The following is a 10,990-nucleotide window of genomic DNA, read 5'->3' as shown; positions in this document are numbered from 1 at the left end:
CCTCGTCTATGTTTCACCTCGTCAGTCCCATCAAGAACATATGTGACTTCAAATTTATTAGAAGAGATCCATTGAAATCTGTCCATCGGTCCCAGGAAAAGCAAATGCTTTCATCTCAGGCCACAACAACCAATGACAATGGTATTTTTCTCTTCTGAACAACTTTCACAATCAGCTCAGTCAGGGGCAAGCCATGGATGAGTTCACACAACCACAAAGTCGTTTAAAGGATGTACACAAACTTCTCATGAGTGCAAAAGCAATTGAAGGCATAAAGCATTCAAGAATGGCTTGTACGGATCAACTGAAGGAAATTATTAAAGATGCAGGAAAATCACTGAAATCCCATGGAGAAAGTTCACGCTCGGAATGGAGTGAAAATCAAAACAAGACAGAGTCTCGGTCAAAGTTCAAAGAAATTGGGCGATTTAAAACAGCACTCAGAATTCTCTAGATTTGTATAACAATATTTCGCATTGAACAGAGGAGAGAGAGGAACTTGGTAGTCGGCATGGATGAAGATGTACATGAAGTAGTCTCACGACTGATCACCAATAGTGAGAATTGCTCCACGCATTTTATTGTAGGGATGAAGGGCATCGGAAAGTCAACACTGGCACAGATGGTTTTCAATCATAGAGCTATTCAGAACCATTTTGAATCCAAATACTGGGTGCCTCTAACTGATAGAGCGGACGAGGAAAAGAATGTACTCCTGAAAAGATTAGGACAAAAGGTCTTGCCTTCACCGGCGACGAATAAAGAGGAAGGGACTAATTCGGATAGGAAGGAAAAAGAGTACTCGATCAAGGAGCTGAATGAGTTCTTGAAGGGTAAGAAGTACCTTATAGTTCTGGACAACTTATCATCAGCAGAAGCCTGGGAGAGTTTAAAAGCAGCATTCCGGGATAGCACAAATGGGAGCAGAATTTTGATCACCACACGATACAAAAGTGTAGCTTCAAATGCTGAGAGCTCCCACCAACTTCGATTACGAACCAAAGATGAAAGCTGGAGTTTGTTTCGACAGATGGTCCACCTTCCGTCTGAAACTTCTGACTAGCCCGAACTTTCTCCAGAAGCAGAAGTACAAAAAATGAATCCACTCGCACGTAAAGTAGTAGGCAGGTGTGGGGGCTTGCCACTTTCCATCTTACGTCTTGGGTATCTATTTTTTCAGGGAAGAAGAATGTGACTTATGAGGAGTTGTTGAAGGTGCTTAACCATATTGACCATAACCAAACACCATGGACGGAAATTATGGATTTTGATGTAAAAGACTTACCACTACATCTAAGGCAATGCCTTTCTTATTTTGGACTCTTCCCCAAGGACTCTGAAACTTCAGCAAGGAGATTAGTCGCTTTGTGGGTTGCAGAAGGGTTGGTAAAACCAAGTGGCATTGAGCAAGAGCCTCCCGAATTAGTTGCAAGGAAGATTTTGAAAGAGTTGATGAGCCTCAACTTGGTACAAGTGGTGGAAAGAAGGCCTAACGGGAAGGAAAAGACATGTAGTTTCCCTAGTGCTCTGCGAGATTTATGGTTGCGATCAGATGCAAGCTTTGATCAGCGGCTTGCTTATAATGCTGATGAACATGATGCCAGTTCTACTCTTAGTCATGGACTATCCGTTCACTTTGATTGAATTTTAGTTTTTACTTTGCTTATTTATTTAGTGCCTCAGTGGATCCGTTTACCGTATGGATAGAAGGTTTTTGAACGACCCGTCCACCTTATGGGCAAAGGGTCCGTTTGCTCTGTGGATTGCGAAATTCCATCCTTTGGGATGAACCGTCCATTTTGTGGACTTCGTGGTTTTTAACCTTTCAATTATCCGTCCACTTTGTGGACTTTTAGGTTTCTTATCCTTAGGATGATCCGTCCACTTTGTGGACTCGTAGGTTTCTTATCCTTTGGATGGTCCGTCCACTTTGTGGACTTATAGGTTTTTCATCCTTTGGATGATCCGTCAACTTTGTGGACTTTTAGATATCTCATCCTTAGGATGATCCGTCCACTTTGTGGACTTGTAGGTTTCTCATCCTTTGGATGGTCCGTCCACTTTGTGGACTCGTAGGTTTCTCATCCTTTGGATGATCCGTCCACTTTGTGGACTTGTAGGTTTCTCATCCTTTGGATGATCCGTCCATTTTGTGGACTTGTAGAATTTCCAACAGCAAGTATTTCATATTTTTTAAATAAAAATTCCTCTCATAAATTCAGCAAACCAAATTGTCAATGGAAAAGGAAAACATGAGTTAAAAAGTAAAAACTATGACTGTCTAAATTTAAACTGAAAATAAGGTAGTAGGTATCGTCTTATGACTGCAACACTACTGGTAGTACTTCTTCAGGTGCTCCGTGTTCCAGGGGTGGCCCAACTTCCTTCCGTCTAATGTCTCCAGGTAGTACGTTCCTTTCCTGTGCCATGAGATGATTCTGTACGGGCCTTCCCAGTTAGGACCCAGCTTTCCTTGGGATGCATCCTTCGCAGCGCCAATCACTTTTCGTAACACTAGATCCCCAACCTTGAAGTCTCGGTGCCGGACCTTGGAGTTGTAGTGTTTCGCCATCATGTCTTGGTACAGCGCCAGTCTCTGGGCTGCTGCTGCCCTGACTTCATCGACAAGGTCAAGCTCTCGACGTAATGCTTCAATATTCTTGCTCTCGTCATAGCTTTCCACGCGGTAGCTCGTCAATCCCACTTCTGCCGGTATGAGGGCCTCAGCACCAAATGCCAATCGAAACGGTGTCTCTCCCGTCGGTGTTCTTGCCGTCGTTCTGTACGCCCATAGGACACTTGGTAGTTCGTCCGGCCATATGCCCTTTGCCCCCTCGAGCCGGGTCTTGATAATCTTTAACAAGGACCGGTTCGTGACTTCAACTTGTCCGTTAGCCTGTGGGTGGGCGGGTGACGAGTAGTGATTCTTGATTCCCAGCTGAGAACAAAAATCTCGGAATGCTTCGTTGTCGAATTGCTTTCCATTGTCTGAGACGAGTACTCTCGGGATCCCATATCGGCAAATAATACTTCTCCACACAAAGTTGCGAATGTTTTTCTCCGTAATAGTAGCGAGAGCTTCTGCTTCCACCCACTTGGTGAAGTAGTCGATACCAACCACCAAGAACTTCAGTTGCCTTGCCGCCATTGGAAACGGACCCATGATGTCTAACCCCCATTGTGCGAACGGCCATGGAGCCGTCATGGGTGTGAGTTCCTCCGTTGGCTGTCTAATGAGATTGCCAAACCGTTGACACTTGTCGCAGGCTCTGACGTACGTATGGGCATCCTTTTGCATTGTTGGCCAGTAGTACTTTGCTCGGAGTAGCTTGTGCACCAGAGACCTTGATCCCGAGTGGTTTCCACAAATTCCTTCGTGAACTTCCCTCATCACGTAGTCGGCTTCATCATGGCCGAGGCACCTTAGATACGGTCGGGAGAATCCTCTTTTGTAGAGGATGCCTTTAATCAGTACGAATCGGGCAGCCTTAACCTTCAATTTTCTTGCGTCTTCCCTACTGTCTGGCAGCTTCCCGTCCTTGAGATACGCCACGATCGGAGCCGTCCAATCGTCCTTAGTGCTTAATTCCTGTATCCGAACGTTATCTAGTAACGATGAATGTTGGACGAAGGACAATACCTGTTCTGGAGCGATCATGGGTTCGGCCGAAGCAGCCTTGGCGAGTCGGTCCGCCTCTTGATTCTCTTCTCTTGGGACCTGAGCTATCGTGAATTGGAGGTTACTCGCTAGTTCGTTCACTTCTCCGAGGTACCTTCTCATTCGTTCATTCCTGCAATCATAGCTCCCATTAACTTGGCTGGCTACGACTTGAGAGTCGGAGTAGACTACTGCCTTCCTTGCCCCAGCTGCTATCGCAAGTTCCAATCCTGCCACTAGGGCCTCATACTCTGCTTCGTTGTTCGTAGTGGGGAGCTCTAGACGGATCATGCATTCAATCTTATCTCCTTCCGGGGTGTGGAGTACGACTCCGACTCCTCCCGCATGCTTATTGGAGGACCCGTCTATGTGAATTCTCCATGTGGGCGTCTCTTCTGCCCCCCGCTCCTCAGTTGTAGTGAATTCTGCGATGAAGTCTGCCAATATTTGCCCTTTCATTGCTGTTCGTGGCTGGTATCGGATATCGTACTCACTCAACTCAATCGCCCATAAAGCCATCCGTCCGGAAGTTTCTGGATTATTCATTGCCCTTCGCAGGGGCTGGTCCGTTAGGACTATTATGGGATGTGCTTGAAAATAGGGCTTCAGTTTTCATGCCGCGGTTATAAGAGCGAAGGCAAGTTTCTCCATCCATGGATATCTCTCCTCTGCACCCCTTAGCGCTCGGCTTACAAAGTACACGGGCTTCTGCATCTTCCCTTCCTCCCTGATGAGAGCTGCACTTACGGCTGCTGACGAGACGGCAAGGTATAGGAACAATTCCTCCCCTGGTGTGGACGGACTAAGCAGCGGCGGGGCGGAGAGATATGCTTTTAACTCTTTAAATGCCTTTTGGCATTCGTCCGTCCATTCGAAAGATCTTCTTAGTGTTTTGAAGAAAGGCAGACATTTGTCCGTTGCTCTTGATACAAACCTGTTTAGAGCTGCTATCTTCCCTGTCAAACTTTGCACTTCCTTCACCGTCCTTGGAGGAGATAGCCCCATAATTGCTTTCACTTTCTCGGGGTTGACCTCAATGCCCCGCTGGGACACCATGAATCCTAGGAACTTTCCAGCGGTCACTCCGAATGTGCATTTGCTTGGGTTCAGTTTCATTTTATACGTTCGAAGAGTGTTGAAAGTCTCCTGTAGGTCCCTCAGATGATCCGACACCTTTACGCTCTTCACCAGCATGTCATCCACGTAGACCTGGACGTTCCGGCCAATCTGGTGCGTGAACATTTTGTTCATCAATCGCTGGTACGTGGCTCCTGCATTTTTCAGTCCGAACGGCATCACTTTGTAGCAGAAAAGCCCTTGGCTTGTCACAAACGATGTTTTCTCTTGATCTGTTTCCTCCAACTTGATCTGATTGTATCCTGAGAAGGCGTCCATGAAGCTCAACAACTCATGTCTAGCGGTGGAGTCCACTAAGGCGTCAATGCGTGGGAGCGGGTAACTGTCTTTAGGGCACGCTCTATTCAGATCCGTGAAGTCGACGCACATTCTCCACTTCCCATTTGACTTTTTGACCATCACCACGTTTGCCAGCCAGTCTGGGTAGTATATTTCCCGTATGAAGTTTGCTTCCCGTAGCTTCTGCACTTCCTCTGCTGCGGCACGATCCCGTTCGGGGGCAAATGCGCGCTTCTTTTGTCGAACTGGAGAGAACGAAGGCGACACGTTCAATTTGTGGACAATGACTGCCGGATCTATTCCTGGCATGTCATCATGGCTCCATGCGAATACGTCTTGGTTCTCTTTGAGGAACAGCAGAAGCGCATGTCGAACCGTTTGGTCGACCGAGGTTCCTATCCTGGTGGTCCGGTCGATCCTTGAATCGTCCAGTTGCACTTCTTCCAATCTCTCCACGGGTTCTGCCGCTGTTCTCTGTTCTTCGATGTTCATTGCTTGTACATGGTCATCCATCTCCATCATGGCCACGTAACATTCCCGTGCGGCCACCTGATTTCCGCGCAGTTCTCCAACTCCATGTTCGGTGGGGAACTTGATCATCAGATGGTAGGTAGAAGTGACGGCCTTCCATGCGTTGAGAGTGGGTCGTCCGAGTATGGCATTATACGCTGAGGAGCAATCAACCACTAGGAAGGAAACATCCTTGGTTATTTGCTGCGGGTAGTCTCCTACCGTCACCGCCAATGTGACGGATCCTAAAGGATGGACCCGGGTTCCCCCGAAGCCGACGAGGGGTGTGCATGCCGGGACCAGTCGCTCTTTTGCAATCCCCATCTGTTGGAACGCGGGGTAGTAAAGGATGTCCGCCGAGCTCCCGTTGTCCACTAGAACTCGGTGGACGTTGAAGTCTCTGACCTGTATACTAACCACAAGCGTGTCGTCATAAGGGTGGTGAAGGCGCCGGGCCTCTTCTTCAGAAAACTCGATACTGGAGCCGTTCCGCCGTATTCTTTCAAGTGAAGAGCCCGTCGACTGGACACTTTGCACTGCCCGTAAATAGGTCTTTCTGGCCCTTTTTGACGACCCCGTTGGAGTACTGCCCCCTATTATCATCCGTATGTCCGCTACCGGTGGTCTGGGATGTTCGTTTTCCCGTCTTTGACCCTGCTCCTGGGGTTGATCCGTTCTCTCTTTCCTCACGAACCTCTGCAACCTTCCTTGCCTGATAAGGGCTTCGATCTGTTGCTTTAGGTCGTAACAGTCTGTCATATCATGGCCATGGTCACGATGAAAGCGGCAGTATCTATCTCGTGGCCTTTTGTTCGGATCTCCCTTCAATTTGCCCGGGAACGTCAAGGTTCCTTCATCTTTGATTTGCATTAACACCTGGTCAATCGGGGCTGTGAGGGGGGTGAAACTTGTAAACCTCCCCGAAGGTGGTTTGGATCTCCGATCTTCTCGTTGATCTCTGGTTCTTGCCGTTTTTCGTCCATTATCTGGTTTCGTATCTTCCTGTCTTTCCCTTTTCCTTGGTTTATAGTCGTCCCTGGCTAGCAAGGCATCCTCTGCGTTCATATACTTTGTCGCCCTGTAGTATACATCGGACATAGTCTTTGGGTCATTTTTACATAGAGAGAACAAGAACTTACCCTCTTGTAACCCGTTCGTGAACGCCGCCACCAATATCTTGTCATCTGCTTCGTCTATCAAGAGGGACTCCTTATTGAAGCGGGCTATATAGGACCTTAGTGTCTCGTCCTCTCGTTGCTTAATACCCAGTATACAGGTAATAGACTTCTTGTGACGATGGCTTCCAATAAAGTGTGACACGAACTGTGCGCCTAGCTCCTTAAAAGTGCCGATGGAATTTGGCGTCAGCCTTCTGTACCAATCCCTTGCAGGTCCTTTCAAAGTGGTGAGAAAAGCCCTGCACATTATCTCATCTGGTACACCCTGAAGATGCATTAGGGTCCGGAAGGACTCCAAGTGATCCACCGGGTCTTTAGATCCGTCGTAGTTTTCCACATGGGGCATACGAAATTTCGGAGGAACGGGGCACGAGTTCACCAAAGCCTTGAAGGGCGAATCCGTTCTGTGGACTAGGTCGTCCAGGTTGCTGGATACCCGTCCTTTAAGGGCGTTCATCATCGCATCCATGCGTTCCCTCATCTCCTGCATCTCAACGGTGATATGAGGTGGCATGGAGTCCAAGGCAGATGGCGGGTTTGTCTCCTGCCGCTCTGGTCTTGTCGGTGCGGTGCTACCTTCAGGCTTGACGGCATCCCTCCCCTCTGGGCTCGCGACTTCTTGGTCCTTCCGTGGTGCACTTTGGCGCGCAGTCATCTGCCGTAGTTGCTCTTCCAAGTCGTTATTCTGCTTAGTGAGGCGCTCGACAGCAGCAGCAAGCGTCTGAACTTGTCTTTCTAGCGCTGTAGCATGCGGTTCTTCGCCCTGATTGTTGACTGTCGCCATTGATCTGGTGAGTACCATGCAACTTTTTGTCTTTGGAATAGAGCAAAGGCTGAATCAGTTTTCCTTTCACTCTCGATTCCCACAGACGGCGCCAACTGATGAGGTTGAGAATATCACCAGTAAGTTGCAAGCACCCTCCACAACTGATGAAACCTGCAAACAGAAAACAAATAGACCTCAAGGAGAGCACCGGTGTGGTGCTGGCCGAAAACCCTCCGAAGGTCAAGTTAGAATTTCTTTTCAACCCTAAAGTGATAGAGTTGAGTCAGATATGCGTACCTTTAGTCAAGGGGGTTTTGGATGTATTTATAGGGGTGTAGAGTCGGCCTTTTTTCCTTGATTACCAAGCTCTTTCCGTTCATGATCAAAACTCTTTCCATTCTCGTACCTTCAAGAATTCCTTTCCTTATAAAATTCCTTTGATTAAGGCTAATCTGTAGCGCAAGAATTCTTGGTATTTACGTTTGCGTAAATCACACTCAAGGCCATGTCAGCCCTAATCTCATAGCGTGGTTTGAGGTAGCCTGGAGAGCGATGCATAATTTCTTTCCGTCCGTCTACCACCGATCCGTCCTCTTTAAGCCATATTGCCCGTCACCTTAATTTAATCATACCAGCCAGACCGTCATGTTAGTTTTACCCTCATCAGGATCTATATATATGATATGTATTTGTGTTTTTGGAAAATGAGGTACCAGTGTCTATTTATATGAGAGCTGATGAGTGGTAGTAACCTATGGACTGACCCATGGGATGTACGTACACCAATGATTAGTTGACTTGGGAAGAGTATTATGCTTTATGCAAGACAAGATTTCGTATGGTATAGTTATAGGTTTAGGTTTTTTAATTCTAATATCTAGACCACGTTTCAAAAGTAGGAAGTTACCTCGGAATTATTAAGAATCCTTTTTTCAATTAATAATTTAAATACAAGTTCGATTAATGTATATTCTTAGGACATACATAATCATCTTTTTTTTTTTAAAAAGAAATTATGAAAAATTTAAAAAATTATTAAAATATTTAGTCACATTTTCATTTTCTCATAAAATTTTTTCTAAAATATTTATTTATTTTTGATAAGTATTTGATTTGATAAATAAATTCCTGAGCTAATGGACATTCTAAAATATTTATTAATATATACTTTAAAAGCATACATAAGTAAAACTCAATAACTATTAGACATGTATAAGGTCAACATATATGACGTCCAAGATCTGAAAGTTGACCTCGTGCTTATGTGAAAGGTTGACCGTAGAGATTAGGCAATCTCTGGGCCATGCATTCTTAATTTGCTTAATTAGCTGGGTCCGTATCTGAAAGCATAGTAGTTTTGGAATCATTGGCAGTTTCATCTGGGAAGATTTGAGTTCAGATTTCAGATGAACGATTAAAATTAATCTAGGAATTGGTCTTTACTCGGTAAGACAAAGGTAATATACTAATATTAGGAATTATCTTCCGAGAAACTTTATATGAAAATTTTATTTTAATACATGGAAGGGGCTAATTTCAAGCCTGCCAGATTGGACTCCAATTGCTCAAGGTTAATTTTTATATGTAGCAGGTGCTAAGTCGCGTTTTTTTTTTTTTTCCTTATATATTTAACTATTCCATCTTTTTTTTTTTTTTTTTTTTGTTGTAACACATAAAACGACTCTACTCCTTGTGTGTGTGTGTATAACTATATATATATATATATATATATATATATATATATATATATATATATATCAACCTGTGCAATATACTTTCCATAGTGTAGAACTTTTTGAAGTCATATTTGAAAGGTGCTCCATGGAAGACTTATGAGTCTTTTTTTTTCTTTTTTCCTGATAATGGAAGACTCACAAGTCTTAAAGTATGATTACATATACAAATACATATTATGGGACAAGACAACTGTTACCTGAATTCATAATTCATAAATAATGAAAGAGACCCTACAGGTATTGAGTGGTGGACTCATTTATCAAGGGTATGACGTAAATTTGAAAATTTTAAGTTCAATATATCAAAGGGTTTAAATTATTGGTCTATAGGGTTTTTTTGGTATCTCATGAGAATAGGGAGGAATGGTTTGCCAAAGGCTAGCCGGCCGGATACCATTTCCTAATAATAATAATAATAATAATTTAATGAAAGTGTGAAATGTCCCAGACATATCACAAACCCTTGGGAATTTCTTATAATATGACTATTATAACAAAGAACATCTCAATAAGTTAAAGATAAATCTATTTCTCCAAAAAAAAAAAAAAATTGATAATAAAGCTGACTATAGTCTGTAATACCAAGCGAGATTCAACTAAATATCAAGTCTTTTCTTTAGTTTCTGATGAGGGTAAAACTAACATGACGGTCTGGCTGGTATGATTAAATTAAGGTGACGGGCAATATGGCTTAAAGAGGACGGATCGGTGGTAGACGGACGGAAAGAAATTATGCATTGCTCTCCAGGCTACCTCAAACCACGCTATGAGATTAGGGCTGACATGGCCTTGAGTGTGATTCACGCAAACGTAAATACCAAGAATTCTTGCGCTACACATTAGCCTTAATCAAAGGAATTTTATAAGGAAAGGAATTCTTGAAGGTACGAGAATGGAAAGAGTTTTGATCATGAAAGGAAAGAGCTTGGTAATCAAGGAAAAAAGGCCGACTCTACACCCCTATAAATACATCCAAAACCCCCTTGACTAAAGGTACGCATATCTGACTTAACTCTATCACTTTAGGGTTGAAAAGAAATTCTAACTTGACCTTCGGAGGGTTTTCGGCCGGCACCACACCGGTGCTCTCCTTGAGGTCTATTTGTTTTCTGTTTGCAGGTTTCATCAGTTGTGGAGGGTGCTTGCAACTTACTGGTGATATTCTCAACCTCATCAGTTGGCGCCGTCTGCGGGAAATCGAGAGTGAAAGGAAAACTGATTCAGCCTTTGCTCTATTCCAAAGACAAAAAGTTGCATGGTACTCACCAGATCAATGGCGACAGTCAACAATCAGGGCGAAGAACCGCATGCTACAGCGCTAGAAAGACAAGTTCAGACGCTTGCTGCTGCTGTCGAGCGCCTCACTAAGCAGAATAACGACTTGGAAGAGCAACTACGGCAGATGACTGCGCGCCAAAGTGCACCACAGGAGGACCAGGAAGTCGCGAGCCCGGAGGGGAGGGATGCCGTCAGGCCTGAAGGTAGCACCACACCGACAAGACCGGAGCGGCAGGAGACAAACCCGCCATCTGCCTTGGACTCCATGCCACCTCATATCACTGCTGAGATGCAGGAGATGAGGGAACGCATGGATGCGATGATGAACGCCCTTAAAGGACGGGTATCCAGCAACCTGGACGACCTAGTCCACAGAACGGATTCGCCCTTCACGGCTTTGGTGAACTCGTGCCCCGTTCCTCCGAAATTTCGTATGCCCCATGTGGAA

General features: G+C 45.0%; 1 protein-coding gene across 1 annotated transcript; it reads left to right on the top strand.

The window, feature by feature from the left end:
- Window positions 1-511: 511 nt before the first annotated feature.
- Window positions 512-1,644, top strand: LOC142634632 (disease resistance protein RPP13-like). The gene is made up of 2 exons (XM_075808924.1): window positions 512-1,016; window positions 1,181-1,644. Exons 1-2 carry the CDS (start codon window positions 512-514, stop codon window positions 1,642-1,644), a joined length of 969 nt encoding a protein of 322 aa, XP_075665039.1.
- Window positions 1,645-10,990: the final 9,346 nt, after the last annotated feature.

The sequence above is a fragment of the Castanea sativa genome, chromosome 5 (assembly GCF_040712315.1).
Source record: "Castanea sativa cultivar Marrone di Chiusa Pesio chromosome 5, ASM4071231v1".
Taxonomy (NCBI): Eukaryota; Viridiplantae; Streptophyta; class Magnoliopsida; order Fagales; family Fagaceae; genus Castanea; species Castanea sativa.
This window is presented reverse-complemented; position numbering and strand designations above follow the sequence as displayed.